This window comes from Herpailurus yagouaroundi, unplaced genomic scaffold (genome assembly GCF_014898765.1).
Source record: "Herpailurus yagouaroundi ecotype Mexico unplaced genomic scaffold, PumYag 140, whole genome shotgun sequence".
Taxonomy (NCBI): domain Eukaryota; kingdom Metazoa; phylum Chordata; class Mammalia; order Carnivora; family Felidae; genus Herpailurus; species Herpailurus yagouaroundi.
The window spans coordinates 2682272-2698075 of record NW_024412395.1 but is presented as its reverse complement, the minus strand read 5'-3'; the positions used below and the strand labels follow the sequence as shown (position 1 = coordinate 2698075).

Below are 15804 nucleotides of genomic sequence, written 5' to 3'. Positions count from 1 at the left end.
TCTGAGAAGCTAGGAATACCTGTCTAAAAATAAACCTTCATTGAGACATAGTGTACATGCCACAAAACTCAGCCTTTTGAAAACTTACACATTTTAAAGCACACAGTTTTAACGTATTCGCAGTTGTCTAATCATCACTGTCTAATTTTAGAATATATATCGTTGCCCCAAGAAGAAATCATGTAACCATTAGTAGCTACTCTCCATTTCCCCTCACAACCGCTGACCTAGTGTCTGTTTCTAAGGGAGTTTTCTACTGGATATGCCATATAATTCAAGTTTTTTTGACTGGCTTCTTTCACTCAGCATAAAGTTATTTAGGTTTACCCATGTTGCAGCATGTCTCAGTACTTCATGCCTTTTTATGGCTGATGTTTTCTTATATGGACAGTCCACATTTGGTTTACCTAATCCTCAGTTGATGGATGTTTGCGTTGTTTCCACAAGAATACCTTTCCAGAGGTAGTTGTGTGAACAGTGTCTTCCTTCTGCCTTTCCTTGTGACTCTGAAGGCCACTTCAGCAAATAGCTGGAAATGAGGTGGAGATGAGCTGGAAATGAGGAGGACATCGCCCTGGGGATGTCACTGGGTGAGAAAGATAAGCATAACAGAGAAGTCCAAGCCAAGGGCCTTTGCTGCTGTGGTGTGTGTGATGCACACAGCTCCAGGTGTGGTTTTTCCTTTATGGCAGCTGTCTTTAATCAACTTGAAACCAAATTCCTTTTAGAGGAAGAGGGACATCTCTCTGCTTCTGTTTGAAAAAGGAAGTGGTTAGAGAGTGAGATAAACTGTTTCTTCATAGTTAGGTTTTAGCTTTTTACCACAAGTTTGAATAGAGCAAATCAAGCAGTATTATGAGTCTTTGTTCTAAGTTTTTGTTGTTTCCATCATTTAAAATTAAACTGTAAAGAGCTCTTTTTGGAGTACTCCTGAATAAGGAGCACAACAGTTCAGTGTTTTGGGGTACCTTTCTCCACTAAATGTTGTAGCGCTCAGCTGTGAAGTGATGCTGGTTCACAGGGCCGAAAATGCAGTTTGCCTCATGAACATGTTGGAGCTGTCCTTGGAGGAGCAGCCGGCATCCTTCTGACCCAGTGGTCCTAGCTCTGTTATTACCTACCCTGCCCTTGGCCTTTGTTGTCCTGGGACCTTCTTAGAAGGATACTAAGTTTCAAGGCTTTAAGTCTTTTGGAGCCTTTTTCCCTCCCCTGCATGATGTCATGAGCTCTTACTTCGCATTGCTTTCCTTTTACTCGAATCCTGACTGGAAGGATAGTAGGCCCCAGGCATAGTTGGTTGAGTGAAAGGACAGATGGTGCATGGGTGGACACACATAGGTGGTGGGGTGGATAAGCCAGCTGTGCTTGGAGGATGGTGAGAGAAGAGTGGCATTTGTGTTGGAACACAGTAATGCAGAAGATTGGGGACATTCTTGGACATAGAGGGTTTATTATACAGAACAGAGACCATTGTGTAGGTAGGAAGAAATTACTGGGTAGTTCAGATCAAATGAATGAGTCGATGAAACTGGGATTTTAGCTAGAGTAACCCAAGGAAAAATGGTTGATAACAGCATGGCCAGAGGCCATTAGTTGGAGAAGAGACTTGTCTAAAAAGAATGAAAATGACCTTTTGTTTGTATTAAAGCTAAAATTGTATTATTTTTTTAGACGTGTAAAAAATGAAAGTCAGAGTCTTAGATCTTCTCTCCCATCATTCTCCCTCTTGCCCTCCATCGCCCAGTGGTATGGGGAAGGGCTTACTCAGGTGTGTCGACTATGGAAGGGAGACAAGGAGTTAGGGGATCTTATGAAGAGATTGGTTTCTAGTTGTAGAATCATAGGGGTGGAATAGAATAAATATAAACCGTTAAAGTGGTGCATGTATGTATATACATACATGAAAGTTATATGGGATCTGTCCATTTTTTATTAACTTTGTGTCTTAAAATGTGATTAATGGGTAGGTGAGTCTTGTGAACTTGTTCAGTAAACATGAAACAACAGATTTCACTTATGTGTTTTTTATAAATCTTGTATTATGGTCAAATCAGTTTATTATTTGAATATTAACATTGGATTGAATTAGGCATGTTAATTATAAATCTGTTTCAATTTTTTTTTCAGATAACTTTTTTGTGGATGACTATGCCAGATTTACGGTCTTGGATTCCCAAGACAAAACTGCTGCTATAGCCAATAGTATGAGCTATCTGACAAAGAAAGGTGATCCATTTCTGGCTTATCTTGGATTCAGCATTTTTTTTTTTTAGTATTTGTGGAAGTAATTGAATCTATAAGTGTATTGGAGATTCCATAATTTCTTTCATTATTTCTTACAATGATTTGAATTTAGGAAATACCTATTTAAAATTCTTTTGTATGTTTTTGAAAATTCAAATGTTTTTATAAATTTATATTAGATATTAAGGTCAAATGAAACTTACTTTCGTGATTTTAAAATGAAAACATTTATGATGTAAACATGGGTTAATGGATTGCAAATTAGTTTGACTTACCTCTTCAGTGACAACACTGTTTTAATTTTTTTAGGGTTTATAGGATAAACTTGGTTCTAGTAATCCTTGTGCATATTTTAAAACATTTTAATACGGAATCAGCTAGTTAGGCTAAAGTTATGTGAAATGATATTTTAATGGCAGACAGATGTTTTCCCCCTCTAGCCACTTATTACTCCTTCAGAGCACTGACTGTCATTTAAGGCAGCTCTTTTTTTTTAAATGCTTATTTATGTATTTTGAGAGAGAGAGAGAGAGAGTATGCCCGTGCCTATGCAAGCGGGGGAGGACTGGGGGGGGGGGGGGAGAGAGAGAGAGAGAGAGAGAGAGAGAGAGAGAGAGAGAGAAAGAAAGAAACCCAAGCAGGCTCTGTGCTAAAATTCATAAACTGTGAGATCATTGCCCCTAGGCAGCTATTTTTATCTATGCTTTAGTCTTCTCCTAGAGAGAATTTCTGGCTTCCTAGATCTATGTGAATAAAAACAGTTGCTCCATTTGGTTCAAGAAAATTGGTTCTGAGGGGCCCTGGAACAGTGCTGTACCATTAGGGGGACTACGGGGCAGAGAGAAGATTGATCATGTTAGACATTATTTAAAATTTTGACTTTACGGTAGGCATCAGTTATAGCAATGACATTTTCTTCTACTCTTTTTCCTTTACCTCTGTCTAGGAATGTCCTCCAAGGAAATCTATGGTAACTTTAAACTTTAGAATGTTTTGTTTCTTTTCTTAATTATCTTATGTGGTTTCAGGCAGCATTGTGATTTAGAATTTATTGATACTTTATTGTGACCTTTCTAGAACCTGTGGATAACAGTAGATAATTTTTCAAATGCAGACAAAATTTGTGTAAATGTTTGCAAAGAATTCTATTTCAGAAAGTTACAAATCCATATGATTCAAGACTGTGATCTGTTACCCACATGTTTCATTGTACATGCTAACAGATGCCTAAACCATAGTAGAATTAATAAGTGCATGTTCCTAGCTTGTAACTAAGCCAATTGGAAGGTTACCCTGCTTTCGTTCTAGTAGAGAAATTTCACTACTTCTGCTTTGTATATTAAACATCATTTTCTTATTTTTTGCATGGTTTTCAGAAATTATTTGGCTTAAGAACAATACTGAAACGTGGAATGTGCTTTTTTCCCTCCGACTCAGTATGTTGTTTTCTTTTTATACAGATGATTCCTTCATTAGGCCTGTAACTTTTTGGATTGTTGGAGATTTTGATAGCCCTTCTGGAAGACAGTTACTGTATGATGCTATTAAACATCAGGCAAGTGTCTACACCTCCACTCTGTGTACTGATGTTACTGTTCTATGCGGAAGGCAGCTGTTCTGCTGTCTTAGTGCTTGAGGGAAAGGAGCATTGTTTCTTTGAAGGTCTGTCTTCTGGTGAGAAAAGAGAGGAGACTGGAGTGTTCAGACTTTATTTAAGGGAATAGATTTTTTTTTTTCTTTTAATGTTTATTTTTCAGAGAGAGTGAGAGTGGGGGAGGGGCAGAGAGAGACGGAGACAGAGGATCTGAAGTGGGCTCTGCATTTTCAGCACAGAGCCCACTGTGGGGCTCGAACTCACGGACTGTGAGATCATGACCTGAGCTGAAGTCAGATGCTTAACCGACTGAGCCACCCAGGCGCCCTGAGAATTGAAATTAAAAAAAAATATATTTTAACTGAAGTAAAATATAGGATCAAAAGAAGTGCACAAATCATAAGATACATAGTGTCTCAAAGGGAACACCCAGGTGGCCACCATCTCAGTCAAGAAATAGAGAATTATTGAATTCCTGAAAGCCATCACCCTGCTCCCTGTTCCCTCTTCTTGATTATTTTTTACTTTATTTAAATGGAATCTTATATATGTTTGTTTGTTTTCTTTACTCAGCATTTTGAGATTTATCCATGATATTACCAATAGTGGTAGTTAGTTCTTTTTCACTGTGCTGTATTGTATGTCTATACCACAAAGTTTTGTTTGTTTGTTTAATCTATTTCATGGACAGTGTCATCTTTTTCTAGTTAGGGGCTATTCTGAAGAAGCTGCTATGACTATTTTTGTATTTGTCTTTAGATAACACATTAGTATGAACTTTTGTTGCTTATGGTCATGACACAAGGTTTTATGGGTCCCAGATCTCTTCTCCCACACGGATTATTGTCTTTTTAATCAGGGAGAGATCAATTTTTACTAGGAATCTGGAAAGGCCATGTGAACAAAGAGGTGTTTGAACAGAAGCCTGAAGATTGGTTTGGGCTGAGGGAAGGAAAGATGGGATAGACTTGGAATTTGCATGCCAACATAAAGCATGGAGTATGTTAGAATAATACAAAGTGTTTTGGGGAATACAGGACTCCGATGGTCTGTAATGGAGCTGTATTTTCAGGGATGGTAAGAAATGAAAGGTAGGCTGGGGACCAGTTCATGTAGGGGTTTGAAAGCCTGGCTATAGCATTTTAATTTTATTCTGTGTGCAGAAGAGAACTGCTGAACACTTTTAAGAGAGATTGTATTTGCTACTTACTGGACTATGACTGATGTTAATGCCACTTTTTAATTTTAAAACATCTTACCATATAACTCTTATTTCCCCTTTTGTAAATAGAAATCCAGTAACAATGTTAGAATAAGCATGATCAATAATCCTAGTGAAGATATACGTTATAAGAACACTCAGATCTCCAGAGCCATCTGGGCAGCTCTCCAAACACAGACGTCCAACTCTGCTAAGAACTTCATCACAAAAATGGCCAAGGAGGAGACTGCAGAGGCCTTGGCTGCAGGAGCTGACATCGGGGGGTTCTCTGTTGGGGTAAGTCTTTGTGTGTTGCATAGGGCTGCCTTGTTCTGTTACTTTCCACAGAAGTTCACTCCCGTGGGCTGATGCATCTTGTTCATGATCGGGATTTTTTATTTTAGTACTGAGTTTCAGAGGATTTCTTTTAGTTTGGAAGAATCTTTCCAAGAAATAACAATTCTGCCACATTCTGTTCACTACTTTTAATATTTTTAAATAAAATTTCATATCTTATATGATTCATATAAGTTTATATTTTATATAGTTTTTAAAAGATGAGCAATATTTTGATTTGTCTATATAGCAAAATGATTGAAGTTTCTTAAAAGTTAGGGGTTTATGTGTTCTTGATGTGTTCTGATATAGGCCCACATGTATTCATCATGTAAGTTACTTACCTTTTAGACTGTTTTGTAGTTTTCAAAAAAAAAAATTTTTTTTTTAATGTTTATTTTTGAGAGAGAGACAGACAAAGTGTGAGCCGGGGAGTGTCAGAGAGAGAGGGAGACACAGAATCTGAAGCAGGCTTCAGGCTCTGAGCTATCAGCACAGAGCCCGACGTGGGGCTCGAAATCACGAACTATGAGATCATGACCGGAGCTGAAGTCGGACGCCCAACTGACTAAGCCACCCAGGCGGCCCTGGACTGTTTTGTAGTTTTAAAATTCTTATAAAATGATGGTGTACTTGATGTTTCAGTGAGAAAAAAGACCCTTGAAATTAGCAAGATTTTAAAATGCAGAATAAAGGTGTGATGAATAATTTGCCAGTTGAACAATCACATAAAAGAATAGGAACAGAAAATAAGCATTACTTGATAAGTGGGAGGGTGGGGGAAAATGGGAAGAGTGAAGAATTGAAACATCATAATGTTATTAAAATTTTGTTCTGACTTTCCATTAAAAGAGTATTTTGTGATTTATTCATTATGATTATTCATTTTTATGGCTTGCTTAATAACAATTACTTTTCCTTAATAACAATTACTTTCCTAGGGCATGGATTTCAGTCTTTTTAAAGAGGTCTTTGAGTCTTCCAAAATGGATTTCATTTTGTCTCATGCCATGTACTGCAGGGATGTTCTGAAGCTGAAGAAGGGACAGAGGGCAGTGATCAGCAATGGAAGGGTGAGGATTTTGTTCTGAGACAAGCTTGACCTCAGATTAGATCAGTGAACAGTGTTGGCGGTGTTCCCTGAAGCTAGTAAACTAACTTTTCAAACAGAGTCACTCTTTTCCTGAGGGGAATGGGGCTTATGCAGTGCTGATGATAATTTCTGCACCCTGATTTCAGAGGAGGCTTGCTTTTGTTACAAGTGTTCTTGTGTAAAACCTTCCCACTGTTTATTATGTCCTGTCCTGTGTATAGTGACGAGAGTGTGGTGTCTCTCAGAGAATAAGCTGATAAAGTTTTGATCTGTGAAGTATTCATCCCCTGTGGGGACCGTGTTCATAGTTGTGCAGTCTCTGTGAACTTCATTGGTGCAGGCTTAGACTCTTTCATGCATATCTGCAGCCATAGACATGAGACTCGGGGGGCCAGGGGGGGCATACCAAACTTTAAACTCTTAGCACAGAGGGTGAAATCTCTGCTGTCTGTCACTCACCACACTGCATCTCTTAAAAACATCTTAAAAACTTCACCGTACTGCATTTAGTTTTATTATTTATATCCAGTGAGAATTAATGAAAACTTTATTGCTATTTTGTTTTACTTCAGAGTTGCTGACTAAAAATATTGTGACATATACAAGTGTACACTCTGTGTGGTTGAGGAATTGATAAATAACTGGATGAATTGATTTGGGTTTAATTTTTGCCTTTTTCATTGATTTTATTAGATGTATACATATCTTGGGTCTTTACCCTGATAGGCTTCTAAGATAGCCAGACGACCACAGAGGGCTTCTTTACAGCTTGCTGATTCTAGCACTGACCACGCTGCTCCTCTTCACAGATCATTGGGCCGCTGGACGACGGTGAACTCTTTAATCAAGACGATTTCCACCTCCTAGAAAATATCATCTTAAAAACTTCAGGACAGAAAATCAAATCCCATATTCAACAGCTTCGGGTAGAAGAAGATGTGTACGTTTTGCCATGGAAGAAATTAATTAGTGCATACCATAGGGGCTGGGTTAATTGAACATTCCTTGTGCTTTCTATTTCATGGTGTTTTATTTTCAGCTTGAACATATAATAATGCTTTTCAGTTCAGGTGTTTACTTTTGCTTCTGTTGAAACAAGTTAATTTATTTAAAGAACTGAAGTAGGTCTCTTCGTTTTGTTTTTTCTTGGTTGTGGAAAATTTCGAACATATGCGAAAGTAGAGGGGTGAGGTGAGGGTTTTTTTTTTAGTTTTTTGTTTTTTGTTTTTAACCTTGGAATACTTTTGTAAAGAGGTACTTTCCCTCATTTGTTTTATTTTGTTCAGGAAAGGAAAGTAGGCTAAATGCTTCTTTTCCTTTATTTATTAGCATAGAATAATGAGTTGTTTCTCTTGTATCCTGCATAGGTGATGAATTGGTTATTGTGGTTTTTAATATTTATTTTAATTCTTTCAGTGTTCTTGTTAGCTAATGTATTTTAATGAGTTATTTCTCAATGGGAAGAAAATGAATTATTTAACTGGTCCATGTCCCTGGTGTGAACCCATAGGTCCGTTATGGACCCATAACGAGGGCCCATAGGTCATATACACATGGTTCTTGTATTAAATATTAAATGAATGTAGTAGGAGGGATATATTTTATGTTTAATTTTTTGAGGAACCATCATGTTTTCCCACAGAGGACGTACCATTTTACTTTCCCATCAGTAATGTGTAAGGGTTCCAATTTCTCCACATCCTCATCAATACTTGTTATTTTGGGTTTTTTTGGTAATACTCTAATGGATCTGAAGTGGTATCTCTTTGTGGTTTGATTTGCACTTCCCTAACAATTAGTGATGACATCTGAATATCTTTGGAAATATATCCATTCAGTGCTTTGTACCTTGTTTTTTTTTTTAAGTAATCTCTCCACCCAGTGTGGGGCTCTAGCTCACAACCCAGAGATCAAGACTTTCATGCCCACTGAGCCAGCCAAGTGCCCCTACTTTGCACATTTTTAATTGTGTGTTTTTTTATTATTGACTTATAGGAGTTCTGTGGAAATATGTAAATATTTGGGCTATTGATCTTTTATAGATAGATGAGATGCAAATATTTTGTCCCATTCTGTGAGTTGTATTTTCACTCATTTGTAGTGTTCTTTGATGAGTAGTTGGAGGATACGCAATTTAAAAGTTCTGGTTTTTTTCATCTCTTTCACATACCCTCATGCCACAGGGTTTAAGATACATGTCTTAGTGAAGAACTGACCTCGATAGCTGCCAGAGTAGTCCCTTTGCCAAGCCTTGTGTGATAGGGGAAGGAATCTTTTTTCATCTCAGTCAGTAGTGGGGCTACAGATAAGGAGGTTTCCTTCTACCTCAGTGGCTCTTCAGTGATACCCCTTGTTCTGGCCTATGAAACACTTCTCTGATGCAGGCTAGGAGGTGTTCCCATGTCTCGAAGCCATCATGTCACGGGCATAGGCTTGGTGTGGTGTGTCCTTGGACCACTCCCTCTCTCTGTGAAGTCTTTGTGGACTACATGATTGCCAGACTGTGCACCAGAGACTTGCCTTTTACTAAAGAGAAGTGGCTCTGGGTCTCTCCTAGGTGGATTGAGGGAAATAAGGTAGTCCCAGGGCTACCTAAAGATAAACTAAAACTATTTGGGCTCTCAGAATTACCTTGCTTGCCTAGGGCTTTCAGTAGTGCCATAGCTGCGCCACCTTGGAGTGGCCCGCTTTGACAGCCACAGCTTTCACTCATGGCCCAGACCTGCAGCCACAAGGCCATCCTTAGCTTTCTGAAGCTCAGCTCTGGGCTGTTTGATCAGGGTGCTTTGTGAACTTTTAGGGAGTTTGTTGTTTGCCTGCTCAGCCAAGTCCATACAACCCAGCATCCCTTGGCGTGTTTTGTGACAGTGTTGACACATCACAGGAAACAAGTGGCCTGGATTATATGTATTCAGAGTCAGTAGTGAGAAGTACCAGAGAGGTAGTTTGATATAGCTGTTTGGTTCAGTGCGAAAATGTATAGACTTGATTCCAGTTCACATAGTTACAGGTGTTTTTTAGAATTCTTAGAATTCAGTGCTTGGTTCAGCAGATTTGACCTTTTTTATAAGTCTCCTGATTTAGTTCAAGATCTTCCTTAGTTAGAAATCAACTTTAGAAGGGTCAGGGAAAGCAGAAATACTTTTCTACATTGTTTACTGCAGCGCTGATTGTAATAGTGAAATAGGAAGCAACCTGGATGTTCGCTAGCCAGTTGGTGATTATGACCTATCCATAAACATATTAGTGAAAATATTGATGCACCCTGTGTTTATTAACTAAAAAAAATATGTTTGTAGTATATGTTTGCAATATATTGTTAAATGAAGAAGCAGGTTACTAAATAATATAATCCCACTTATGATTATATATGTATTTATATATGTTTAAAAATACAGAAGAATTATGAACCAAAATGTCATCAGTGCTCTTGATAAGGGCATTATATGTATATCTGTTTTCTCATTTTTTTTTCTGAATTCTTTCCAGTGAATTATTACTCTAATAATCATAAAAACTATTAGAGGTATTTAGCAGCGGGTGAGGGAGAAGGTAAATACCACAAACTGACAGTCTGTTACGGGATGGGCCCTGAGCTTGGTGCTTTCTGTTGAGCTGGTGCAATGTTTACAAGAGCCATACCAAGTAGGTACTACTATCCCCATTTCACATATGGGCAAATCGGTGTCTTCTTTCAAGGTTATGAAACTACTCAGTTACAAAATCGTACTTTTTCTCATGCATGCCTGTTGGTAAAAAGTTCGTACATTCTTCAAACCGTCTTGTTGGTATTCACTACTTAGGCTGATTATATCATGTTCAGCAATAATTGGAAAAACCTTTGGTGAAAGAGATGCTAAATCTTCACCAACCATGTCTTTCAGGGCAAGTGACTTGGTCATGAAGGTGGATGCCCTCCTGTCGGCTCAACCAAAAGGAGATGCAAGAATCGAGTACCAGTTTTTTGAAGACAGACATAGGTACAGAGTTAATGTAGAATTCATGCATATTCTTGAATAAACTCTTAAGGTTGCCTGTATGTCATCTCCTTTATTTTTCCATGTGAAGTGTGTACATAGTTCTTACTGGAATGGCAGATTTGTCCACTGTGTATTTTTCATATATACACATTTTCATATGCAGAATTCATAAAGGGATCTTGGTTGCATAAACACTGATGTTTATTTCTAAATCTGAAATTTATTTAGACAGTACCCTTTTAGAAAACAGAAAGCATTTAATGACAGATCAGTTGTAATTTTCTGATAAGAATAAACGCAGGTTGTTAGAACACTTGTATCGTTCATCTTTTACTGAAAATGGTTTTGTTTTCAATAAAATAAAAAGTTTAGTATTATGAAGTTCTTGCCTTTTGTTTTTTTTTAGTTTTTTATTTGAAAAGTTTCAAAGCTGCTGAATAGTTGAAAGATTATTACAGTGAACACCCAAATATCTTCAATCTGGGTTCACTGGTTGTTAACATTGTGCCACATTTATCTGTCATCTACCTGTGGGTCGTGTATATATGTATAGTATATACAATGTGTATGTTTGTGAACAAGCATACATGCACTCACATTTTTCCTGAACCATTTGAAGGTCTGTTTCAGACATCATTACACATCATGTCTGAATTCCTCAGCATGTGTCTCCTGAACACTTGGGGTATCTCTACCATTAGCATATTTCAGAGATTTAGCCTTTTTTTTTTTTTTTCAACGTTTATTTATTTTTGGGACAGAGAGAGACAGAGCATGAACAGGGGAGGGGCAGAGAGAGGGAGACACAGAATTGGAAACAGGCTCCAGGCTCTGAGCCATCAGCCCAGAGCCTGACGCGGGGCTCGAACTCACGTACCGTGAGATCGTGACCTGGTTGAAGTCGGACGCTTAACCGACTGCGCCACCCAGGCGCCCCCAGAGATTTAGCCTTGATACGATGATAGTAAGTAGCACACAGTCCTATTCACATTTCTCTAAGGCCCCTGTAATGACCTTTGAAAATGGTTTTGTTCTTTGATTTGCTCCAGATCACACATTGCAGTCCTTTGCTGTGTGTCTCTGTAGTCTCCTTAAATCCAGAACTGTTCCCTGCTTTTTGTTTTTATTTTATTTTATTTTATTTTATTTTATTTTATTTTATTTTTTGTTGTTTTTTGTTTTTTTTTGTCTCTTATGACCCTTTTTTCTAACAGTCCAGGCCAATTATTTTGTGGAATGTCCCATAGTCTGGGTTGTTTTCTCATGATTAGACTTAAGATTAACTTGTCTTTAGAAAGAACCTCTACAGTTGATATATGTAGCCAGGCAGGTTATATATCTTGATATATCTAGATATACCACTAAAACCTTAGAGGTTTTAGATACAGATGCCTGCTTCCTGCTCCTTTATGATTCTAATTTAATTAGTCTGGGGTAGATTGGACTTTGGTTTAGTTGACCCATGCTTTCTGATTTCCAGTCCTTGTGGGGATCAAATCTGACTGGACTGTTTGATCCAGGCTAGAATGGAGAATCTGTTAGAAACCAGATGATTTCTGAAGCTGGTGCTGCTGGTCTGGAGCCACATTTTGAGAACAGCTGTAGTAGAGTTAAAAAAAAAAAAAAAAAAAAAAAAAACAACGGTTATTTTAGAATAATTATTGGCGGCTGAAATTGTTAATTTTGTCAAAAATTGAAATCATCTGCTTTGATACAGGCACAAAGCTGTTCTGATGGTTATTTCCAAAACTGTTAGGATTTGAAATAACCTTCATCACCATTTAAACTATACTTACACGGTTTTTTTAGTTAACATTTTATTTTGTACTTTTGTTTTCCTCCCACTGGGTAAATATTCTTGCACAGAATAGTAGTGGTTAGCGCCGGAACTACATTAAAACATTGTTCAGCACAAAGATAGGCACTGATTTGACCAGTTAAGATTTTGGAAAATTGGATGTGTTTTGGAATTCTTTCACCTTTATTCCTTTTCAAAATGTATCAGAAGTTCTTGCTCCTCTTAAGTCATCTAAGTCAATGTGACTTCATAGGGAGGCTGTGTAGCTGGAAACCACAGATGGGAAGATGCAGGTTCTCCCCCGGAAATCTTGGGGGTACAAATTGCAATCTAACCAGCTGCTGTTTTTTACTTATTAAGACAAAATATGTATAACTTAATATCCTTGTAAATTGGCTTAATTCTTCTGAACTTGTGATTAACAGTACATATTATCCAGAAAAATCATTTTTTATTTTCTTTAACGTTTATTCATTTTTGAGAGAGAACACGAGTGGGGGAGGGGCAGAGAGAGAGAGAGGAAGACACAGAATCCAAAGCAGGCTCCAGGCTCTGAGCTGTCAGCAAAGAGCCTGACTTGGGGCTTGAACTCACGAACCGTGAGATCATGACCTGAGCCGAAGTTGGACGCTTAACCACCTGAGCCACCCAGGTGCCCTGAATTTTGCTAATTTTTAAATGAGAAAACTGGCAATATTCTTTTTTTTTTTTTTTTTAATGTTTGTTTATTTTTGAGAGAGATACAGTGAGGCAGGGGCAGAGAGAGGGAGACACAGAATCTGAAGCAGGCTCCAGGCTCTGAGCTGTCAGTACAGAGCCTGATACAGGGCTTGAACCCACTAACCGTGAGATCATGACCTGAGCTAAAGTCGGATGCTCAACTGACTGAGCCACCCAGACACCCCATCCAGAAAAATATTTGTGTCCTGTGACTCAGTAATCTCATGTCTAGGACTTTGTTCACTCCAATGAAATTTCCAGTGTGAAAAAAAGTATATGTACGAAGTTACAGGCTGCAAGCCATCTAAATGTCCAGCAATAAGAAATAGCTTGGGTAAACATGGCAGATTCACAGGGTAAATAGAAGATTTTTTCCTATTCAGGATATTTGATGTGTAACAGTATGGAAAAATCATGATAAGATGGTGGGGGAAGGAAGGAAATTGTTATAAAATCGCTACTATCTTTATACAGGCATTTGAGAAGGTCTACAGAGAAAAATGCTACAGAATGGTTGGGTTGGGGTGGCAAGATTTTATGCTTCTTTCTTTTTTCTCTCACAAGTTTTCTGTAATGTTCTTTGTATTTAAAAAATCCGTTATTTCTTCTCTCCTCATACCCTTCTAGTCAAGAAAAAAAAATTGGCATGTTTGTAATTGTCAAAAACAAACATCAGCTTTTAGTAGTTTTGGTTAAATACAATTTCAAGCTGGTTTTCCTCTATTAACACATATCTTTTGGTTCATTTTGAGTGAATTTGAATCTTCAGGTTTTGCAAACTTTGAGGTAGATGTAATAACAGAATTAACCACCATGTAGCCTTATTGTTTTAGATCTAAAGTGTTTTTGGAAATGCTGAGAGGGCTGATAGCTTATGTTGGCCTTAAAAAAACAAAGTTAACTTTGTTTCCTGTTTTCCATGAGATTCACGTTTTGTCTTTTTGATCTCTGTAGTGCAATTAAAATGAGGCCGAAAGAAGGGGAGACATACTTTGACGTCGTGGCTGTCATTGACCCTGTCACCAGAGAAGCACAGAGACTTGCCCCGTTGCTCTTGGTAGGCATGGCTTCTGAGGCTGTTCTCATCTCTATCTGAAGTGGTCACAGGTCCTGTGACTCTCTGAGAGTCTTATTGTTCCCGTAGTTATCTTCACAGGGCATTGGAAAATGCCACAGGGCATCATGGCAGAGCAAGTGTCTTCATACAAATTGGTAGTGGCTCTGGTAACATCCTTCTAGCCTTAGGATGTTGGTACAAGTTTGGTTGGTTTCCTCATGTACTAAAAAAAAAAAATCCTATTTACAGCAAGATTTTTTTTTTTTCTTTAATGTTTATTTATTTTTGAGACAGAGAGAGAGCACAAGTAGGGAATGGGCAGAGACAGAGAGGGAGACAGAGAATTCACAGCAGGCTCCAGGCTCTGAGCTGTCAGCACAGAGCCCGACATGGGGCTTGAACTCACGAACTGTGAGATTATGACCTGAGCCAAAGTTGGACGCTTAACCAGCTGAGCCACACAGGCGTCCCAGAGCAAGATGTCTTTTAATTAACTTTATTTATGCCATGTTTTGATTTATAAGGAATAAGAGGTAAAAAGATAAATGAATGTTGCTTTATCATTTTCCTTTTTTAAAATAGCAATTTAAAAATTGTAGCATGTCTTGTACATTTGTATAAGATACTACAGTTTTAAGAAAATTTAGGAGCTCTGCCAAAAATACAGTTGCTTCAACATTTTTTTTTTTGAGTTGTATTTCTTTTTTAAGGTAAAGTTTTATTGATGTGTAATCAGCTAACCTTTTTGTGGGTGTGTGTATATATATGCATTTTTCTCACTGTAGTATGTAAACTGCACTGATGAACCTTTAAAATTTTCCTTGTGTAGGGGTGCCTGGGTGGCTCAGTTGGTTAAGCACCTGACTTCAGTTCAGGTCATGATCTCACAGTTCATGGGTTCGAGCCCTGCATCGGGCTCTGTACTGACAGCTCAGAGCCTGGAGCCTGCTTCAGATTCTGTGTCTCCCTCTCTCTGTGTCCCTTCCCTGTTCATGCTCTGTCTCTCTCTCTCAAAAATAAATACACATTAGAAAAATTTAAAAATTTTCCTTCTGTAGACAGCTCTCCATTATCCATCAGTTGCCTCAACACATGGGGAACAGTAATTTGCAGTAGCCCACTTGCTATGTTTTTGCCAAATGAAATCTATGTGTGATTTAGATTGTGCCCCAGAGTTGTGATTTCCAGAAATTTCTCCATTGCAGACTATTATTCTCTTTCTGTCTTTCTTGAGATATTAAGAGGTGTTCTCTCAACTCAGTGTCAGAGTGATAAATTTCTGAAGAGAAAATGTAAATATTTTGTCTCAAATATCATTTAGTTTCACTATAGGAAAATGTGTTTTGTCTCTTGTTTGCACTTTTAGGTTTTAACCCAGCTGATCAACATGAATCTAAGAGTGTTTATGAACTGCCAGTCAAAACTTTCTGACATGCCTTTAAAAAGGTAAAACAAAGCTCTTTAAGAAATCAGTTGAAAACATGGTACTAAATCTGAAAGCTGGTATTGCGTGTTAAGGATCAAATGGGCTTATAGCTGGACTTCATGTTTGAAAAGATCATTTACTGAATGTTTAGGTTTGCTAAATTTCTGCTTTAATCAGAAGTTCTGAGAACTTAGCGTGGGCATGGAAGCATTTAGGTGGCGTTAACCCAAGCTACCATGTGTGCCTGCCTGCCTTTCCTTCTTTCCTTCCTGCCTTTCCTTCTTTCCTTCCTGCCTTTCCTTCCTTCCTTCCTTCCTTCCTTCCTTCCTTCCTTCCTTCCTTCCTTCCTTCCTTC

At 38.1% G+C, this 15804-nt stretch overlaps 1 protein-coding gene across 2 annotated transcripts in view; it reads left to right on the top strand.

Annotated features, from left to right (window-relative positions):
• UGGT1 (UDP-glucose glycoprotein glucosyltransferase 1) overlaps positions 1 to 15804 on the top strand; it is a 112356-nt gene that overhangs the window by 63371 nt on the left and 33181 nt on the right. Inside the window, exons 20-28 of one of the 2 annotated variants that reach the window (XM_040474704.1) lie at positions 2128 to 2226; positions 3191 to 3214; positions 3705 to 3799; positions 5130 to 5336; positions 6317 to 6448; positions 7278 to 7408; positions 10353 to 10448; positions 13921 to 14023; positions 15390 to 15469. In XM_040474704.1, the coding sequence (XP_040330638.1) occupies positions 2128 to 2226; positions 3191 to 3214; positions 3705 to 3799; positions 5130 to 5336; positions 6317 to 6448; positions 7278 to 7408; positions 10353 to 10448; positions 13921 to 14023; positions 15390 to 15469 (967 nt within the window). The remainder of the gene's footprint in view (positions 1 to 2127; positions 2227 to 3190; positions 3215 to 3704; positions 3800 to 5129; positions 5337 to 6316; positions 6449 to 7277; positions 7409 to 10352; positions 10449 to 13920; positions 14024 to 15389; positions 15470 to 15804) is intronic. The other variant, XM_040474705.1, reaches the window with a different exon arrangement.